This window comes from Carcharhinus amblyrhynchos, unplaced genomic scaffold, assembly GCF_965287045.1.
Source record: "Carcharhinus amblyrhynchos unplaced genomic scaffold, sCarAmb.v2.hapA scaffold_560, whole genome shotgun sequence".
Classification (NCBI taxonomy): Eukaryota; Metazoa; Chordata; class Chondrichthyes; order Carcharhiniformes; family Carcharhinidae; genus Carcharhinus; species Carcharhinus amblyrhynchos.
The window spans coordinates 93,126-115,047 of NW_027650300.1; the positions used below are offsets into that span (position 1 = coordinate 93,126).

Consider the following 21,922-nt stretch of genomic DNA (forward strand, 5'->3'; position numbering starts at 1 on the left):
AGGCCAGAACTCTCCATTCACCTGACGAAGAGGGAAACCTCGAAAGCTAGTGAGTTTACTATCAAATAAATCGGTTGGACTTAAACCTGGTGTTGTCAGACTTTTTACTGTTTACCCCATCAAACACTCCCAGGACAGGTTCAGCATTAGGACACCAGGATAGATATGAAAGTAAGTTGTCAATGGGAGCCTGCAAAGGAATACAGGTATCTAAATGAGTGGGTAAATATTTGGCAATTAGTAGTATAATGTGGGAAAATGTGATCAAATTCATTTTGGCTGGTAGAATAGAAAAGCAGTGTACTGTTTAAATGGTGGGAAATTGCAAAACTCAGTGGCAAAGGGATCTGGGTGTCCTGGTACGTGAATCACAAAAATAAAGTCTGTAAGTACAAGTGACAGGAAGGCAAATGGAATGTTATTTATTGCAAGGGGAATGGAATATAAAAATAGGACATATTTACTGCAGCTGTACAGGTGAGATCACATCTGGATTCCTGTGCAGGTTTAGTCTTATGCGAAAAAATTTATAACTACATTAGCAGATCAGAGAAGGGCCAGTCCACTTCCTCATTCCAAGAGCTTATCTAATGAAGAAACTTCCAACAGGTGGGGCTTAAACCCATTGGAGTTTGGACCGATGAGAGCTGATTTTATTGAGAGATTCCGCGGGAATTTAAAAGAGCAGGCACTGGGTGTTTCCACTTCTAGAACCAGTTTAATATCAGATGGAGATGAGGATTTTCTCTCAAAGGGTTGCTAGTATTTGGAATTCTCTTCCTCAGAGAGCAGTGATCACTGGGTCATGAAATTTATTATAGGCATTCAGATTTTTGATTGACAAGGGAGGTGAGGGTGGACAGGGGAGTGGAGTTGAGATCAATCAGATGGGTCCTGATCTCAATGAACAGCAGAGCAGGTTCAAAGGGCCGAACAGCCTGTTCCTGCTTCCAAGTCCTGTGTTGCTAATACTTGGTACAGAGTAAAGCTCCCTTTACACTGTCTGCATCAAATAAAGGGGGGGAGATGGTGGTGCAGTGGTAATGTCTCTGAACTAATAATCCAGAGACCTAGGCTAATGCTGTGGGAACAGGGATTCAAATCCCTACACAAGTACACTTTAAATTCAATCAATAATGTGGAACTGAAAAGCTAGTTTCAGTAAATGTGACCACAAACCATCGTCAATTATGAAAACCCACCTGATTCACAAATGTCCTTTATCTTACCTGGTCTGGCCTAAATGTAACTGCAATCCACAGCAACGTGCTTGATTCTTAACTGCTCTAGCAAGCTGCTCATTTCAGGGGCAGTTAGGGATGGGCAGCAAATGCTGGTCTTACCAAGAAAGAATAAAGAAGCAGCAATTCCCAGGGCAGATACAGCATGGGTTTAGATACAGACGAAAGTTCTCTCTACACTTCCCAACACCTGCTACTCATCTTCCTCTGCCAATCTCCGACATAACTATTTTTCAATCTGGAAAAATGAGACAAATTCACAATGAGTGGCCCTGTGTTCTGGAGCCTCAAACTCCTGGGAAGAGAGCTCCCAGCTCTCAATCTGGGTTTCATCTGAAAGTCTCAAAGCTTTCAACAGACATCACCCCAACCTTTCCCCAGGTAACACTGAACATCCTGCTTCAATACACAGGCTCCAGAATGACCATAATCCCTGAGGGACGGTGAGCATCCCAACCTGTGCTGACTCAGCCAACCTCCACAGCAAAACCCTGACTATTTTGATAGCTGCTACACTGTAAAAGCAAGGAGGAAATAGAGTGTGGCTAATCCATAGTGCAGGGAAATGGGATCTTTCACTAATCGGCACAGGCTTGGAGGGCTGAAGGGCCTGTTCCTGTGTTGCCCTGTTCTTTTGTATTAGAGTCGCTACTTAAATCCAACTCAGGACTTTCCTCTCCAACTGCAGCTCTCCCCACATCACACAGCAGACCGAGTTCCGAAACCCAGGCTCCAGGGAACTATAAACATTCCTAGTCAGCTGACATCCCAGCAGCTGAAGATAAGAAGCCAGTACATTCCTCCTGGGAGACCACGTTCTCTCAGGGCCACACAGACAGGTCGAGCTAATACTAGCAGAATAAAGAGTTTCAAATTGTGCAATGATCCATGGACAAAAGCCCAAGGTGGGACTGTTCAGTACAGTATTGCAAATATTACCGACAGCAGACAGGTCCACACCATCAGTGTGTGAAACAATGTCTGCTGCACAGTGCTGTAGGCTGGGGAGGGGGTGTCTTTGGGGCTTTATACTGTCGAGCCTCTCTATGTGAAGAGCTGCCAGGCGATTCTGCTCATCTCTTGCTGAATTCACTTGCCGAGTTGGGTATGAATCGGTTCCAATCAATGGGCAGACATGGACAATTAGAACAGAGAGGAGCGAGTGTCGCACAGGGCAAACACTGGGTTCCAGTCTGACATACGATGCTTCCACATTGTAAAATATGCAGCAAAGCAATGGATTCACAGCAGCATACCACCAGCTACAGACAGCTAAGGACAAGGCTTACACGTGACAGAGAGAAAAGGGAACACATTAGTAACTCTGGACTGTCAGCCTCACTTGCTGATTCACACTGCTGGCAGTAGCTTTCCCCACTTTAAAGTGCGATAGAGGTTTAGAGCAAGATGTTTCAAAGCATTGATCTGTTTCTCCAAGTTGCCTTGTGCATTGCTTGCGAAAGTCAATCAGTGTAATGTGGAGATAGAGACAGGAGGAACCAGCGCCCATTATCGAGCCAGCAGCTTAATCAGGTTGGCACACATTTCAAAGAACTCAATGATGTGACTGCCAGGCCTAGGGTTCAGCTCAGAGGGAAGGCCAGGTTCTCCCAGTGAGGTCCCAGACCAGGACATGGCCCCATCAGCAGGCTTCCCCGTGGAATCGGTGTCCGAGTCGTTTTTGGAGCCGCTTCGCTGGTAGCTGCCGATGGAGCCAGAACGCCGGGGAGTGGTGGACCCGGATTTGGGTTCAATCACCTCATCCGCTGTTAGTAAGACAGATAGCTATGAGAGTCAGCAGATCAGCAACACACTGCGCCCTCTCCCCAGCCTCTACCTCAGAGCCAGGACCCCTCTCCACCTAAAACCCAACAAAACCCCCTCAAACTGTCATCTCACCCTCACTTCCTCCCTCGACCTCTCCCACTCCATCACTTAAAGACAGACCATTCATTACACCTTGTACCCTACTTACTACACACCACCAGGTACCACCTCCCTCCACTCTGTGCTGTACCCTACCCTGTGCATGTCAACGTACAAATTAGGAGTATCAGCAGGCCACTTGGCCCCTTGATCCTGCCCCACCATTCAGTAAGACCATGGCTTAACTGATTGTAACCTCAACCCCACATCCCTGCCCCTAGTAACCTTCAGCCCCTCGTTAATCAAGATTCTGCCTTAAACATACTGAAGTTTCTGCTTCCACTGCCTTTTGAGGAAGAATGTTCCAGAAACACACCATCAGAAAGAAATTCTCCTCATCTCCGTTTTAAATAAGTGACCTCCTAATTCTAGATTCTCCCACAAGGGGAAACATTCTCTCCACATCCATCCTGTCCAATACTGCTCAGGATCTTAAAGGTTTCAATCAAGTTACCTCTCACTCTTCTAAAACTCCAGCAGTTACAAGCCCTAACCTTTCTTCACAAGACAACCTGCCCTTTCCAGGTATCAGTCTAGTTAAACCCCTCGGAACTGCTTCTAACACATTTACATCCTGCCTTAAATAAGACCAATACTATCCATAGTGCTCCAGACGTGGCCCTGGACAACTGAAGCACAAGCTCCTACTCACCTACCTTTGGGAAAAGATATTGACTATCTAGCTGATCTGTGCCCCTCATTATTTTATAGACCTCTATAAGATCACCCCTCAGCCTCCTACGCTCCAGAGAAAAAAGTCCCAGTCTATCCAGCCTCTCCTTATAACTCAAGCCATCAAGCCCCAGTAGCATCCTAGTAAATCTTTTCTGCACTCTTTCTAGTTTAATAATATCCTTTCTATAATAGGGTGACCAGAACTGTACACAGTATTCCAAGTGTGGCCTTACCAATGTCTTGTACAACTTCAACAAGACGTCCCAACTCCTGTATTCAATGTTCTGACCAATGAAACCAAGCATGCCGAATGCCTTCTTCACCACTCTGTCCATCCGTGACCCCAGTTTCAAGGAATTATGAACATGTACCCCAGATCTCTGTTCTGTAACTCTCCCCCAGCGCCCGACCATTAACTGAGTAAGTCCTGCCCTGGTTCAATCTACCAAAATGCATCACCTCGCATTTGTCTAAATTAAACTCCATCTGCCATTCATCAGCCCACTGGCCCAATTGATCAAGATCCTGTTACAATCTTAGACAAACTTCTTCACTGTCCATTATGCCACCAACCTTAGTGTCATCAGCAAACTTACTGACCATGCCTCCTATATTTTCATCCAAATCATTAATATTAATGAGAGATATCAGTGGACCCAGCACCAGATCCTTGCCCATTCACTTCACCTTCTTCAGCTATTTACCATTTATATAGATGATCTGGAGGAGGGAACCGAGTGCAGGGTGTCGAAATTTGCTGATGACACCAAGATTGGGGGAAAGGCAAATTGTGCGGAGGGTGTGGAGAGTCTGCAGAAGGATCTAGATAGGCTGGGCGAATGGGCCAGGAAATGGCAAATGGAATTTAATGTTGGCAAGTGTGAGGTGGTCCACTTTGGTAGGAAGAATGGTAGGAAGGACTATTATTTACGTGGCGAAAAACTGCAGCAGGCGACGGTGCAGAGGGACCTCGGGGTCCTTGTGCATGAGTCGCAAAAACCCAGCTTGCAGGTGCAGCAGGTGGTCAGGAAGGCGAATGGGATGCTGGCCTTCATAGCGAGGGGGATTGAATATAAAAGTAGGGAGGTCTTGCTGCAGCTGTATAGGGCATTGGTGAGGCCGCAGCTGGAGTACTGTGTGCAGTTTTGGGCGCCGCACCTGCGCAAGGATATTTTGGCCCTGGAGGGAGTGCAGAGGAGGTTTACTAGGCTGATACCGGAGTTGAGGGGATTGAGCTATGAGGAGAGGCTGAATAAACAAGGCTTGTACTCGTTAGAGTTTAGAAGAATGAGGGGAGATCTCATTGAGACGTATAAGATGATGAATGGGATGGATAGGATAGAGGTGGAGAGACTCTTCCCGCTCAAAAAAGACAGTAGGACTAGGGGGCACAGCCTGAAGATAAAGGGGAGGCGGTTTAGAACGGAGTTGAGGAGGAACTTCTTCACTCAAAGGGTGGTGAATCTCTGGAATTCTCTGCCCGTTGAAGTGGTGGAGGCTGCCTCGCTAAAAATTTTTAAGAAGCGGGTTGATGGGTTCTTGATAAGAGAGGGGATTAAGGGTTATGGGGAGAGGGCGGGAAAGTGGAACTGAGCCACAACAGATCAGCCATGATCTTATTGAATGGCGGGGCAGGCTCAAAGGGCTAGATGGCCTACTCCTGCTCCTATTTCTTATGTTCTTATGCTCTTATGTCACTCCTTGAGTCCTCTTCACATCTCACTATCCTCCCTATTTTTTTGTTTAGCAAATCGCACCTTCAATCCTGAGATCCTTTCGAACTGAAATATCTTTCAGCTTTTGCTTTCTAATTTAGTGCCAAGCTTTTGAAACTCGCATTACCTTCTCACCTTCTCTCATTACCGTAACCCACCCCGTACCCCTCCCCTCACCATAACCCGCCCCGTACCCCTCCCCTCACAGCAACCCGCCCCGTACCCCTCCCCTCGCCGTAACCCGCCCCGTACCCCTCCCCTCGCCGTAACCCGCCCCGTACCCCTCCCCTCGCCGTAACCCGCCCCGTACCCCTCCCCTCGCCGTAACCCGCCCCGTACCCCTCCCCTCGCCGTAACCCGCCCCGTACCCCTCCCCTCACCGTAACCCGCCCCGTACCCCTCCCCTCGCAGCAACCCGCCCCGTACCCCTCCCCTCGCCGTAACCCGCCCCGTACCCCTCCCCTCACAGTAACCCGCCCCGTACCCCTCCCCTCACAGCAACCCGCCCCGTACCCCTCCCCTCACAGCAACCCGCCCCGTACCCCTCTCCTCGCCGTAACCCGCCCCGTACCCCTCCCCTCGCCGTAACCCGCCCCGTACCCCTCCCCTCGCCGTAACCCGCCCCGTACCCCTCCCCTCACAGCAACCCGCCCCGTACCCCTCCCCTCGCCGTAACCCGCCCCGTACCCCTCCCCTCGCCGTAACCCGCCCCGTACCCCTCCCCTCGCCGTAACCCGCCCCGTACCCCTCCCCTCGCCGTAACCCGCCCCGTACCCCTCCCCTCGCAGCAACCCGCCCCGTACCCCTCCCCTCGCCGTAACCCGCCCCGTACCCCTCCCCTCACAGTAACCCGCCCCGTACCCCTCCCCTCACAGCAACCCGCCCCGTACCCCTCCCCTCACAGCAACCCGCCCCGTACCCCTCCCCTCGCCGTAACCCGCCCCGTACCCCTCCCCTCGCCGTAACCCGCCCCGTACCCCTCCCCTCGCCGTAACCCGCCCCGTACCCCTCCCCTCACAGCAACCCGCCCCGTACCCCTCCCCTCGCCGTAACCCGCCCCGTACCCCTCCCCTCGCCGTAACCCGCCCCGTACCCCTCCCCTCGCCGTAACCCGCCCCGTACCCCTCCCCTCGCCGTAACCCGCCCCGTACCCCTCCCCTCGCAGCAACCCGCCCCGTACCCCTCCCCTCGCCGTAACCCGCCCCGTACCCCTCCCCTCACAGTAACCCGCCCCGTACCCCTCCCCTCACAGCAACCCGCCCCGTACCCCTCCCCTCACAGCAACCCGCCCCGTACCCCTCCCCTCGCCGTAACCCGCCCCGTACCCCTCCCCTCGCCGTAACCCGCCCCGTACCCCTCCCCTCGCCGTAACCCGCCCCGTACCCCTCCCCTCGCCGTAACCCGCCCCGTACCCCTCCCCTCGCCGTAACCCGCCCCGTACCCCTCCCCTCGCCGTAACCCGCCCCGTACCCCTCCCCTCGCCGTAACCCGCCCCGTACCCCTCCCCTCGCCGTAACCCGCCCCGTACCCCTCCCCTCGCCGTAACCCGCCCCGTACCCCTCCCCTCACCGTAACCCGCCCCGTACCCCTCCCCTCGCAGCAACCCGCCCCGTACCCCTCCCCTCGCCGTAACCCGCCCCGTACCCCTCCCCTCACAGTAACCCGCCCCGTACCCCTCCCCTCACAGCAACCCGCCCCGTACCCCTCCCCTCACAGCAACCCGCCCCGTACCCCTCCCCTCACCGTAACCCGCCCCGTACCCCTCCCCTCACCGTAACCCGCCCCGTACCTCTCCCCTCACCGTAACCCGCCCCGTACCCCTCCCCTCACCGTAACCCGCCCCGTACCCCTCCCCTCACCGTAACCCGCCCCGTACCCCTCCCCTCACCGTAACCCGCCCCGTACCCCTCCCCTCACCGTAACCCGCCCCGTACCCCTCCCCTCACCGTAACCCACCCTGTACCCGGCCCCTTACCATAATCCACCCCGTACCCCTCCCCTCACCGTAACCTGCCCCGTACCCCTCCCCTCACCGTAACCCACCCCGTACCCCTCCCCTCACCGTAACCCACCCTATACCCGGCCCCTTGCCATAATCAACCCCGTACCCCTCCCCTTACCGTAATCCACCCTGTACCGTGCCACTTACCATAATCCACCCCGTACCCCTCCCCTCACCATAATCAGCCCCGTACCCCTCCCTCCCCTTTACCGTAATCCACCCTGTACCCCTCCCCTCACAGTAACCCACCCTGTATCCCTCCCCTCACCGTAATCAGCCCCGTACCCCTCCCCTTACCGTAATCGGCCCTGTACCCCTCCCTCCCCTTTACCGTAATACACCCTGTACCGTGCCACTTACCATAATCCACCCTGTACCCCTCCTCTCACCATAATCCACCTCGTACCCTCCCATTATCATAATCCACCCCATACCCCGCCCCTTACCATTATCAACCCTGTACCCCCCCTCCCCTTTACCGTAATACACCCTGTACCCCTCCTCTCACCATAATCAGCCCCGTACCCCTCCCATTATCATAATCCACCCCATACCCCGCCCCTTACCATTATCAACCCTGTACCCCGCCTCCCCATTACCGTAATCCACTCTGTACCGCGCCACATTCATAATCCATCCCGTACCCCCCCCTTACAGCAATCAATCCCGTACCCCCTTACCTAACCAACCCTGGACCCCTCCCTGCGCTCTGTACTGTACATTTCCTTCCCAGATCACCATGCCCCCTCCTGTTTAGCTTATCCCTCAGCTCCATCTCTCCTGAAAGCTGGAGAAGCAGCGTTGATGGGGGGTTGAAAGCTCTCAGTTTCCAGTGGGATGTGCTGGGGGGAGCTGAGGAGAGGCTTTCCACAAATAATCACCTTCAATGCAGCGGAAATCCACCAGATAGGTACGACTGTCCACCTGATACAACTGAAGACTCATCTTGGAAAAGGTGCCTGTCGTGGCGTTGACCCTCCGAACTCGCAGGTAATAGGGGTTTACCAGCTGGAGGGAAAGGAGGGAGAGAAAGAGAGAGATGGTTTAGAGGGGAAAGACCAAAGAGCAGATCAGGGAAAGTGTAGGAAAAAAGAACAAAGGGCCAGGAGAGAAGGAAAAGAGAGATAGAGAATGAAAGGAAGGAAAATCAGTCAGCATGGCTTTGTGTGTGGAAAATCATGTCTCACAAATCTGGTTGAGTTTTTGATGTCTTGTTGAAGTTGTACAAGACTTTGGTAAGGCCACACTTGGAATACTGTGTACAGTTCTGGTCACCCTATTATGGAGAAAATATTATTAAACTAGAAAGAGTGCAGGAAAGATTTACTAGGTTGCTACCGGGACTTGATGGTTTGAGTTATAAGGACAGGCTTGATAGACTGGGACTCTTTTCACTGGAGCGTGGAAGGCTGAGGGGTGATCTTATTGAGGTCTATAAAATAATGAGGGGCACAGATCAGCTAGATAGTCACCATCTTTTCCCAAAGGTCGGGGAGTCTAGAACTAGAGGGCATAGGTTTAAGGTGAGAGGGGAGAGATACAAAAGGGTCCAGAGGGGTAATTTTTTCACACAGAGGGTGGTGAGTGTCTGGAACAAGCTGCCAGAGGCAGTAGTAGAGGTGGGTACAATTTTGTCCTTTAAAAAGCGTTTAGAAGTTACATGGATACGATGGGTATAGAGGGATATGCGGGCAAATGCGAGCGATTAGAATGAGCTTCGGGGTTCAAAATAAGGGCAGCATGGACAAGTTGGGCTGAAGGGCCTGTTTCCATGCAGTAAACCTCTAAGATCAGGAAAATAAAGTGTTAGGAAAGAGAGACAGGGAGCATTCTCACTCTCCCCCGTACCCAGCTGTTTCTCACTCTCCCCCCGTAGCCAACTGTTTCTCTCTCCCCCCGTACCCAGCTGTTTCTCTCTCTCCCCCCCGTACCCAGCTGTTTCTCTCTCCCCCCCGTACCCAGCTGTTTCTCTCTCTCCCCCCGTACCCAGCTGTTTCTCTCTCTCCCCCCGTACCCAGCTGTTTCTCTCTCTCTCCCCCCGTACCCAGCTGTTTCTCTCTCTCTCCCCCCGTACCCAGCTGTTTCTCTCTCTCCCCCCGTACCCAGCTGTTTCTCTCTCTCCCCCCCCGTACCCAGCTGTTTCTCTCAATCCCCCTCCGTACCCAGCTGTTTCTCTCTCTCCCCCCGTAGCCAACTGTTTCTCTCTCTCCCCCCGTACCCAGCTGTTTCTCACTCTCCCCCTCCCCCAGCTGTTTCTCTCTCTCCTCCTGTACCCCAGCTGTTTCTCTCTCTCCTCCTGTACCCCAGCTGTTTCTCTCTCTCCTCCTGTACCCCAGCTGTTTCTCTCTCTCCTCCTGTACCCCAGCTGTTTCTCTCTCTCCTCCTGTACCCCAGCTGTTTCTCTCTCTCCTCCTGTACCCCAGCTGTTTCTCTCTCTCCTCCTGTACCCCAGCTGTTTCTCACTCTCCCCCGTACCCAGCTGTTTCTCTCTCTCCCCCCGTACCCAGCTGTTTCTCTCTCTCCCCCGCGTACCCAGTTGTTTCTCTCTCCTCCCCGTACCCAGCTGTTTCTCTTTCCCCCCCCGTACCCAGCTGTTTCTCTCTCTCCCCCCGTACCCAGCTGTTTCTCTCTCTCCCCCCCGTACCCAGCTGTTTCTCTACCCCCGCGTACCCAGCTGCTTCTCTGTCCCCGCCCGTACCCAGCTGTTTCTCTCTCTCCCCCGTGCCCAGCTGTTTCTCTCCCCCCCCCGTACCCAGCTGTTTCTTTCCCCCCCGTACCCAGCTGTTTCTCTCTCCCCCCTGTATCCAGCTGTTTCTCTCTCCCTCTCCCGTGCCCATCTGTTTCTCTCTCTCCCCCCGTCCCCATCCTGTTTCTCTCTCTCTTCCTCCCCGTCCCCAGCTGTTTCTCACTCTCCCCCCCCCCGTACTCCAGCGGTTTCTCTCTCTCCCCCCGTACCCAGCTGTTTCTCTCACTCCCGTACCCAGCTGTTTCTCTCTCCCCCCGTCCCCATTCTGTTTCTCTCTCTCTTCCCCCCCGTCCCCAGCTGTTTCTCACTCTCCCCCTCCCGTACTCCAGCGGTTTCTCTCTCTCCCCCCGTATCCAGCTGTTTCTCTCACTCCCGTACCCAGCTGTTTCTCTCTCTCCCCGTATCCAGCTGTTTCTCTCTCCCCCCATATCCAGCTGTTTCTCTCACTCCCGTACCCAGCTGTTTCTCTCTCCCCCCGTACCCAGCTGTTTCTCTCTCTCCTCCCCCACCGTACCCAGCTGTTTCTCTCTACCCCCTCTCCTCCCCGCCCCGGTTCCCAGCTGTTTCTCTCACTCCCGTACCCAGCTGTTTCTCTCCCCCACCGTACCCAGCTGTTTCTCTCTACCCCCTCTCCTCCCCCCCCCCCGGTTCCCAGCTGTTTCTCTCTCCCCCCGTACCCAGCTGTTTCTCTCTCCCCCCCGTACCCAGCTGTTTCTCTCTCTCCTCCCCCACCGTACCCAGCTGTTTCTCTCTACCCCCTCTCCAACCCCCCCCGCCCCGGTTCCCAGCTGTTTCTCTCTACCCCCTCTCCCCTTCCCCGTTCCCAGCTGTTCCTCACCTTCCACTCGTACCCCAGCTGTTTCATGGCTCGACACACCTCGGCCATGATATCGTTGGGCCGGCTCTGGCTCCGGATGCCCAGGTGCCACTTGGCTCTGCGCACGCCGGGATGTTTGGATTTCTGGGGGTTCAGCTCATCCAGGGTGTGCCTGGGGCGGGGAGCAGCCTCCGCCACCAGGAAGGGAACCCTCTCAGGGTGAACCCTGGAGACAAAGTGCTGGTCATCGAGGAAGGAGGCACTGTCAGGCGGGCTAGAGGCCAGGTAGAAATCCTTCGCCTCGTTCATGATGCGCCGGTTATCAATGATGAGGTGGTAGGCCACAGCCAGTGGGTCCTGGTGGTTACGGCTGTACAAACAGTTCAACACCTCCTCCTCGCTGCACTCAAACTTCTCACACACTTCCTTCAGGGCCTCATCGTCGATCATACTGGTACTGTAGGCTGGATCCTCTGGGAACAGGTACTTGGGCAGATCCTGTTTAAACCACTCGTGTTCCCTGAAAGGATGGAGAGTATTCCTTTACCAGAATGTTAAGACAGAGGAGAATCAGGCCACTCGGCCCATCCAGTCTGCTCCCGCCATTCAATCATCCCCATTCTCCTGCTTTTTCCCCACATCCCCTTATTGATCAAGAACCTACCTATCTCTGTCTTAAAGATACTCAATGATACCAGTACAGAGAGCTTATCAAGAATCAGCAAAGGCTGAACAGACGAGAAACAGGCATCACGTCAAGCAGCATGTGTGGAGAGAGAAATGGAGTTGGCATTCCAGGTCTGCGACCTTTCATCAGAGCTGGGGAGTGTTTGAAATGCCTCTTACCCCCACTCAGGCACCATCCACCTGAAACGTTAACCCTATTCTTAGTAGGAGTCTTAGCAGTGTTGAAGAGCAGAAGGATCTTGGGGTCCGGGTCCACAGGACTCTTAAATCGGCCTTGCAGGTGGAGGATGTGGTCAAGAAGGCGTATGGTGTACTGGCCTTCATCAATCAAGGGATTGAGTTTAGGAGTCGGGAGGTAATGCTGCAACTTTATAAGACCCTTGTCAGGCCTCATTTGGAGTACTGTGCGCAGTTCTGGTCGCCTCACTATAGGAAAGACATAGAAGCTATTGAAAGGGTACAGAGGAGATTTACAAGGATGTTGCCTGGGCTGGGAGGCATGCCTTATGAAGATAGGTTGAGGGAGCTGGGACTCTTTTCCCTGGAGAGACGAAGGTTGAGAGGCGACCTGATAGAAGTTTATAAAATGTTAAGAGGAATAGATAGGGTGGATTCTCAGAGGCTATTTCCCCGGGTTGAAATGGTCGCTACGAGAGGATGCAGATTTAAGGTGCAGGGAGGAAAGTACAGAAGTGATGTTAGGGGTAAGTTTTTCACTCAGAGGGTGGTGAGTGAATGGAATCAGCTGCCGTCAGTGGTGGTGGAGGCAAACTCGCTGGGGTCTTTTAAAAGACTTCTAGATGAGTATATGGGGTTTTATGGGATTGGGGGTTATAGATAGGTCTATAGATTGGTAGGTGTTGATGTGATCAGCACAACTCGTGGGCCGAAGGGCCTGTTTGTGCTGTAGTGTTCTATGTTCTATTCAATTTTGCAGGCTTTTCTGCATTTTCCACTTCCGAATTTCCTGTCCACAGAGTTGTGCTTTATCAGGAATGGGTGAACAAGCTGCGGCTCTTTCCTCTACAAAGCAGAAGGGTGAGGAGGCGCTGGCAATGAGCTCCTTCAATATTATAAAAGGGTTTGAAAAGGTTAGAGAAAACATGTCCACTTGCAGAGGTCACAAATAGGCACAGTGGTACAGTGGTTAGCACTGCTGTCTCACAGTGCCAGGGACAGCTTGGGTCACTGTCTGTGTGGAATCTGCATGTTCTCCCTGTGTCTGTGTGGGTTTCCTCCAGGTGCTCCAGTTTCCTCCCACAGTCCAAATATATGCAGGCTAGGTAGATTGGCCATGTTAAAGTTGTCATTTAGTGTTGGAGATCTAGCAGGGTAAATACATGGGTTTATGGGGATAGGGGTTGGGTGGCATTGTGGTCGGTACAGACTCTATGGACCGAATGGCCTCCTTCTGCATCGTAGGGGTTCTGTGATCACCTGTACAGTATCGCAACTAATCATAAGAACATAAGAACATAAGAAATAGGAGCAGGAGTAGGCCATCTAGCCCTTCGAGCCTGCCCCGCCATTCAATAAGATCATGGCTGATCTGTTGTGGCTCAGTTCCACTTTCCCGCCCTCTCCCCATAACCCTTAATCCCCTCTCTTATCAAGAACCCATCAACCCGCTTCTTAAAAATATTTAGCGAGGCAGCCTCCACCACTTCAACGGGCAGAGAATTCCAGAGATTCACCACCCTTTGAGTGAAGAAGTTCCTCCTCAACTCCGTTCTAAACCGCCTCCCCTTTATCTTGAGGCTGTGCCCCCTAGTCCTACTGTCTTTTTTGAGCGGGAAGAGTCTCTCCACCTCTACCCTATCCATCCCATTCATCATCTTATACGTCTCAATGAGATCTCCCCTCATTCTTCTAAACTCTAACGAGTACAAGCCTAGTTTATTCAGCCTCTCCTCATAGCTCAATCCCCTCAACTCCGGTATCAGCCTAGTAAACCTCCTCTGCACTCCCTCCAGGGCCAAAATATCCTTGCGCAGGTGCGGCGCCCAAAACTGCACACAGTACTCCAGCTGCGGCCTCACCAATGCCCTATACAGCTGCAGCAAGACCTCCCTACTTTTATATTCAATCCCCCTCGCTATGAAGGCCAGCATCCCATTCGCCTTCCTGACCACCTGCTGCACCTGCAGGCTGGGTTTTTGCGACTCATGCACAAGGACCCCGAGGTCCCTCTGCACCGTCGCCTGCTGCAGTTTTTCGCCACGTAAGTAATAGTCCTTCCTACCATTCTTCCTACCAAAGTGGACCACCTCGCACTTGCCAACATTAAATTCCATTTGCCAGTTCCTGGCCCATTCGCCCAGCCTATCTAGATCCTTCTGCAGACTCTCCACACCCTCCGCACAATTTGCCTTTCCCCCAATCTTGGTGTCATCAGCAAATTTCGACACCCTGCACTCGGTTCCCTCCTCCAGATCATCTATATAAATGGTAAATAGCTGAGGCCCCAGCATCAATTCAACAGAAACTTCCCTGGTCAGAGAGTGTGAGAATGTGGAACTCGCTACCACTGGGAATAGTTGTGGTGATTAAATGGGAGGCTGGTAACAACGAGGGAGGAAGGAATAGGCAGATAGTTGATATTAAAGAGCTTTAATATCAAGCTTCAATGTAGGGTAGTAACAGCAGGACAGGCCAAATAGTCTGTTTGTGTGCTCTACACTCTCAGTAATTCTGTCTAATACTCCACTTGATACTAACCCCTAACACCGTGGCTTATTTCAGCTGCTGATAGTCTTCTCTAACGACGTATTCAATAAGGTGCTACACAAAAGGTAACAAGACAAAAATTACCTTTGATGATGATATTGTAATGAAAGGACATCGATCCTAAACGTTAACTCTGATTTCCCTTTCCACTGGCTGCCTGAGTATATCCAGCATTTCCTGCTTTTCATTGTCAATAATGGTATTTGCACTGGCGTTGGAGCTGAAGTGTTGAAACTGATATAAAAATATCAGGAAGACCCAGCGACTTGCTGAAATAGTGAGACCTCAAACAACAATTAAAGAAAAAGTTCACCACCCCAAAGTCTCTCTCTCTGCAAATCCATCAGTGATCGCTGAGAGTTTGGGAGGGGCTGTGTAAAAGCAAACAGGCTGGCAGAATGGGGGCTGGGCCTGTGGTTCAATCTGGTTAGCACAGCCCTGCCCTGTTTAATAAATCATCACTATTTTATAACGTTTCGCCACTGTTTTCGTTCAATACTTCCATTTTAACTATTGCTATATAATGTTTTCTCACCGTTTTACATATTTAATAAAAGGAACAGCTGTTCCCCTTAGTTGAAGGGTCAATTACACGGGGATACAAGTTAAAAGTGAGGGGTGAGAGGTTTAGGGAAGATTTGACGGAAAGATTTTTTTACCCAGAGGGCAGTAAGGGTCTGGAATGCGCTGCCTGGGAGGATGCCTCACATCCTTTAAAAAGTACCTGGATGAGCACTTGGCACGTCGTCACATTCAGGGCCATGGGCCAAGTGCTGGCAGGTGGGATTAGGTGGGCAGGTCAGGGCTCTCATGTGTCGGTACAGACTTGAGGGGCTGAAGAGCCTCTTTTGCACTGCGATATTCTGTGAACTCCATTACTTATATCCGTAAGAACATAAGAAATAGGAGCAGGAGTAGGCCATCTAGCCCTTCGAGCCTGCCCCGCCATTCAATAAGATCATGGCTGATCTGTCGTGGCTCAGTTCCACATTCCCGCCCTCTCCCCATAACCCTTAATCCCCTCTCTTATCAAAAACCCATCAACCCGCGTCTTAAAAATATTTAGCGAGGCAGCCTCCACCACTTCAACGGGCAGAGAATTCCAGAGATTCACCACCCTTTGAGTGTATCCACCGCCCTAGACACATCCTCATAGAACTCCAGTAAATTTGTCAGACACGACTTCCCTTTAACGAAACCGTGCTGCGTCTGCTCTATCAAGCAATTCCTCTCAAGATGCCTCGCTATTTCCTCCTTGATGACAGATTCTAACATTTTACCTACAACAGACGTTAAACTAACCGGCCTATAATTCCCTGCCTTTTGCCTGGCACCCTTCTTAAACAACGGCGTAACATTAGCCGTTTTCCAATCTTCCGGCACTTCCCCGGAATCCAGCGACGTCTGGAAAATAACCACCAAGGCATCCACTATCACCTTCTTTCAGAACCCTCGGATGCATTCCATCCGGTCCTGGCGACTTGTCCACAACAGTCCCTCCAGTCTGTTGAGCACCACCTCGCTAGTAACAGTAATGTCATTAAGACTCTCCAGTCCTACCACCTTTCCATTTCTAACACCCGGCAAATTATTCACGTCCTCCTCCGCGAAGACAGAAACAAAAAAGTTATTCAAGACCTCAGCCATATCCCCATCCCCTACCACTAAGTCCCCCTCCTCATCCTCTAAGGGACCAACGTTCACCCTAGCCAGCCTCTTCCTTTTTATATATTTATAAAAACTCTTGCTATCCTTTTTTATATTAAGCGCTAGCCCAGCTTCATAGTTTCTCCTACCCTTCTTTATCAACTTCTTTGTCAATCGTTGTTGACATTTAAACCTCTCCCAATCCTCTTCTCGCCCACTACTCTTAGCTACTCCAAATGCCTCCGCTTTTAATTTAACACTTTCCTTCACCTCCCTCGTTATCCACGGCTTATTACCTCTCCTCCTACTGTCCTTTTTGACCATCGGAATAAATTTCTGCTGAGCACCAAGAAAGATCTCCTTAAAGATCCTCCACTGCTTCTCAGCAGACCCTCCCTCCAACGCGCTCCCCCAGTCCACATTCGCCAATTCTTCTCTCATCCTACCGTACTCCCCTCTGTTCAAACAAAGGACGCGTGTCCGGGAACTCACTTTCTCCTCCTCCATCTGCACCAGAAACTCCACCATACAATGATCACTCTCCCCAAGAGGATCCTTCACCACAAGGTCCCTAATTCTACCCGCCTCATTACACAGCACCAGATCCAAGATAGCTCGCTCCCCTCGTCGGCTCCAACACACACTGTTCCAGGAAACTATCCCGGCAGCATTCCAAGAACTCCTCCTCGAGCCCACCGCGTCCAACATGGGTCGACCAATCTATATGTAGATTGAAATCCCCCATAACTACGGCCGTCCCATTCCTGCACGCCGCACTTATTTGCGCGTTAACAGCCTGCCCCACCTCCAGATCATTATTTGGGGGTCTATAGACGACACCCACCAGCGTCTTCCTCCCTTTGCTGTTCCTAATCTCTACCCACAACGATTCCACTTTCTGCTCCTTGGCTCCAATATCATCCCTTGCTACCACCCTGAAGCTATCCTTAATCAGCAGAGCTACGCCCCCCCTTTTCCCTCCCGCCTATCCTTCCTAAACACTTGATACCCCTGGACATTCAGCTCCCAGTCCCTGTCACCTTGCAGCCACGACTCTGTAATGGCCACCAGTTCATATCCATTTGCGCCGATCTGCGCCACCAGCTCATCCACTTTATTCCAAATGCTTCGTGCATTCAGATAAAGTGCCTTCATTCCAGCCTTCACCTGGACCCTATTTGCTGGAACGCCAGACACAGACACAGCGACAGTGGTGGTGTAGAGGCAGTATCTCTGCACTAGTAATGCAGGAGCCCAGGCTCTGCATTCAAATTCAGATAAATCCAGTTGAGGGGATTGAGCTATGAGGAGAGGCTGAATAAACTAGGCTTGTACTCGTTAGAGTTTAGAAGAATGAGGGGAGATCTCATTGAGACGTATAAGATGATGAATGGGATGGATAGGATAGAGGTGGAGAGACTCTTCCCGCTCAAAAAAGACAGTAGGACTAGGGGGCACAGCCTCAAGATAAAGGGGAGGCGGTTTAGAACGGAGTTGAGGAGGAACTTCTTCACTCAAAGGGTGGTGAATCTCTGGAATTCTCTGCCCGTTGAAGTGGTGGAGGCTGCCTCGCTAAATATTTTTAAGAAGCGGGTTGATGGGTTCTTGATAAGAGAGGGGATTAAGGGTTATGGGGAGAGGGCGGGAAAGTGGAACTGAGCCACAACAGATCAGCCATGATCTTATTGAATGGCGGGGCAGGCTCGAAGGGCTAGATGGCCTACTCCTGCTCCTATTTCTTATGTTCTAATAACAGAAATATGACTAAACTACAATCAACCATTGTAAAAACCCATTTGATTCACTAATGTCCTTTAGGGAAGGAAATCTGCCATCCTTACCCGGTCTGGCCTACATGTGACTCCAGAGCCACAGCAATGTGATTGGCTCTCTTAAATGCCCTCTGAAATGGCTGAGCAAAGCACTCGGTTCAAAAACAACTCGGGATGGGCAATAAATGCTGGCCCAGCCACACAAGAATCCAGAACATTCAGCCTGTGGCTACACTCAGGAGAATTCACATGACACCAGCCTGTGGCACTAACCGGATGTCCTTGATGGTAGTTCTCTTCATTGGGTCCACCTGCAGCATGTGCTTGAGGAGGCTAGTAACAGATGGGTTGAGGTACTGCGGTGTGTAAAAGATTCCATCGCAGATCTTCTTGAAGCATGGGGACGTGATCATCATCAAACGGGAGAGTGCCACACAGCAAGGCATACAGAATCACTCCACAGCTCCAGATATCAACCTCGGGCCCAGCGTACAGCCTGAGGGAACACAACACACACAGCTCACACTGAGAAAGCAACCGCAGACCCAGCGAGCAGCCTGACAGAACACACACACTCACTCTGAGATAGCAACCATGGACCCAGTGGACAGCCTGTGGGAACACAACACACACATACACACTCAGATAGCAACTGCGGACCCAGCACAGACGGAGGGAACACACATACAGCTCACACACACACACATTCAGATAGCAGCCGCGTACCCAGCGCACAGCCGGAGGGAAAAAACACACAGACACACACTCAGAGAGCAACTGCGGACCCAACGCACATCCTGAGGGAACACAACACACACATACACTGAGATAGCAACTATGGACCCAGTGCAGAGTCTCCGGAAACACACCCAACACACACACGCTCACTCACACGCAGATAGCAACTGCGGATCCAGTGCACAGCCTGAGGGAACACAACACGCCCAACACTCACATAGTGAGATAGCAACCACAGACCCAGCATACGGCTTGTGGAAGCACAACACACACACAGCTCACAGTCTGAGGCAACACACACACATACAACGTGTACATGCACTCATACACAGCTCACACTCTCAGATTTCCAGGTTCACTCTGAGATGAGCCTGTATCTAAGCCGAGGGTTTTTAAGTCTGCAATCAGACACACAAACCCTAGAATGTGATCCAAATCAGCCTCCTGTCCCCTTGACCCCCTCCACTCTTCAGCATTGAGGGCTCACCGACAACACGGACTCCACATTCATAGCCATTTCCCAGATTCCTCCATTCTCAGCATGCCCAGAAATCTCTCGCTGTTTCTCTCGTACCGTGAACATACTGAGATGGAGTCTCCACAGCTCCCTGCTGGAGACATAAGAACATAAGAAATAGGAGCAGGAGTAGGCCATCTAGCCCTTCGAGCCTGCCCCACCATTCAATAAGATCATGGCTGATCTGAAGTGGCTCAGTTCCACTTTCCTGCTTTCTCCCCATAACCCTTAATTCCCTTGCCTACCAAAAACCTATCTACCCGCGTTTTAAATATATTTAGTGAGGTAGCCTCCACCACTTCAACGGGCAGAGAATTCCAGAGATTCACCACCCTTTGAGTGAAGAAGTTCCTCCTCAACTCCGATCTAAACTGCACCCCCCCCCCCCCTTATCTTGAGGCTGTGCCCCCTAGTCCTGCTGTCCTTTCTAAGCGGGAAGAATCTCTCTACCTCTACCCTATCCATCCCCTTCATTATCTTATACGTCTCTATAAGATCCCCCCTCATCCTTCTAAACTCCAACAAGTACAGACCCAGTCTATTTAGTTTCTCTTCATAGTCCAACCCCCTCATCTCCGGTATCAGCCTAGAGACAACTCTAAACTTTCCTCAAAGCCTGAGCAGACAGATTTCTCACATTACAAACCCTGAGACTGTAAGGCCTAAAACAACCAAAGGAACAGTCTCCACCCCAAGGTACCTACCTTGGTGTGTACCTGTCACAGTCTCAAGCAATCTTCCATCTTTCAGTGAGATCGCCTCTCACTCATCAAAACTCCAGAGAATATTGGCCCAGCTCTTTCAGCCTTTCCTCAAAGGTCAATCCTCTGACCCAGGAATGAATCTCATACACCTCCATCCAACACACTGACACTAGCATTCACATAACACCCACCACCCCCACCATCTACAGACATCACCCAACCATGCTCAGGCGCAATCATCACACACAGCCGCCCCCACGCAGACATCGCACAGAGTCGCCCCCGCACACACCCACTGCAATGTCCTGTGTTAGGGGTTGTGGGTTTTAAACAAGACGAAAAAGTTGTGGTTTGTAGATTGAAAATAACAACAACAAATTTAATCTCGGACCTCTTGCTGTACAGAGGAAACTGAAACCACCCCCCCCGCCAGGCTGAGCTGCTGTTTAGGATGGGTTGGCGAATGGATCAGGAAGCTGGTCTGAGCATTGTTTTAACAGGAACTGCTGACAGTACCTTCCGGAAATGACCTCAGGGGCAGCATAGTTGGGGGATCCGCAGCTGGTTCGCAGGAACTCTCCATCGGACATCATGTTTGAGAGGCCTGTTGGCAGAGGGAAAGGGGAGAACTGGGAACAGCTCACAATGAAATCACCGTGGGAGATACCGACATGGAGACAATCTCCTCAGCGAATCAAATAAACCAAATTAAACAAAGTGAGGGACAGCTCCTTAAAGAGGAACCACCCAAAACAAAACTTAAATAAAATTCAAAACAACAAGTCAAAGTGTGATTAAAGAGGCCAATAAGACTCCAGCTCCTCTGGTGCCCACCGGCACAGAAAGACTCAATGAGCAACAAAGAGAACCTGGTCAAGGGAATCAGTGCCCAGCCTGTGCCAATTCAGGAAACAAGTGTTTACAGATGCCAGCACACCACCTTCCAGATCAGATGGCAGTTGATGTGGACATACGGAACAGGAGCAGAAGTAGGCTATTCAGCCCCACGAGCCTGCTCTGCCTTTCATTAAGAACATGGCTCATCAGTTTGTGTTTTGAATTCCGCGACCCCAGTAAACTTCGATCCCCTTGTTTAACAAGAATCTGTCGACCTCCACCTGAAAAAGAGTCAATGATCTCCTGAGGTAGAGAGTTCAAAAGCCTGTTTTCCCTTGTGGTATCCGGCTCCTCGTACTCTCTACGCAGAAGCTCTTCCCTGGTGCCACCTATACCAGCTTCCAAGCTGCAGTGTTAGATCCTGGTCATTAGTGAAGAGCCCACAAGCTGTAATAACCAGACAATGGTAAAAGCTGATGCTGGTTCAGGGAAACCTTTGGCACAGACACTGGGGAGAATTCCCCCACTCCTGTACAAAACACTGGCACTGGGTCTTTTACAGCCATCTGAGGGGCAGGCCTGACCTCGGAGTAGCTTCCCAACTGAGAGACAGCACCTCCAACAGTGCTGAGCTGCCTCAGTATTGCACTGGATTCGCTGGAGTCAGCCAGCAAACCGAGACTCAACAGCGCAGGCCTCAAATGCAACAGGGCTACCAGTGAGTCATTGCTGACACCCTCAATGACAGTCAACCGCTGCAAAGACCCCTCCCCAAGTGGGGGACATCAGGAGGGGGCAATCTTAATGGGAAAGAGGATTAGGGGGGAGGGGCAGTGGGGAAAGGGTCAGTTAAAGGGAGGAGGGGGCTGAGAGATGCTGGGGGCAGGAAACACAGGGCTGCTTACCGAAATCGGCAATTTTGGCATTCATCTGTGCATCCAGTAACACGTTCTCTGGTTTCAGGTCCCGGTGCACCACCATGTGCCGATGGCAGTAATCCACGGCGGAGATGATCTGCTGGAAAAGGCGTCTACTCTCCTTCTCATCCAGCTAGAAAGCGGCACAATCCCACTTTTAGTTTAGAGAAATAAACCATTCCCTTTGCTGGCCCCCTCCTCCCCTCGAGCTGGAGCTGAAACGTGCCCCCACACAGTTCCATAAGCACCAGCCC

The 21,922-nt window shown here is 51.6% G+C and overlaps 1 protein-coding gene across 1 annotated transcript; it reads right to left on the reverse strand.

Annotated features, from left to right (window-relative positions):
• Positions 1-114: 114 nt before the first annotated feature.
• Positions 115-21,798, reverse strand: LOC145339594 (5'-AMP-activated protein kinase catalytic subunit alpha-1-like). The gene is given in 7 exon segments (XM_080184090.1): positions 115-3,007; positions 8,441-8,567; positions 11,144-11,642; positions 18,229-18,351; positions 18,353-18,451; positions 20,431-20,518; positions 21,657-21,798. Coding segments are annotated over 7 exon segments (1,269 nt in total). The 5' UTR covers positions 21,733-21,798; the 3' UTR covers positions 115-2,750.
• Between the last annotated feature and the right edge of the window lie 124 nt (positions 21,799-21,922).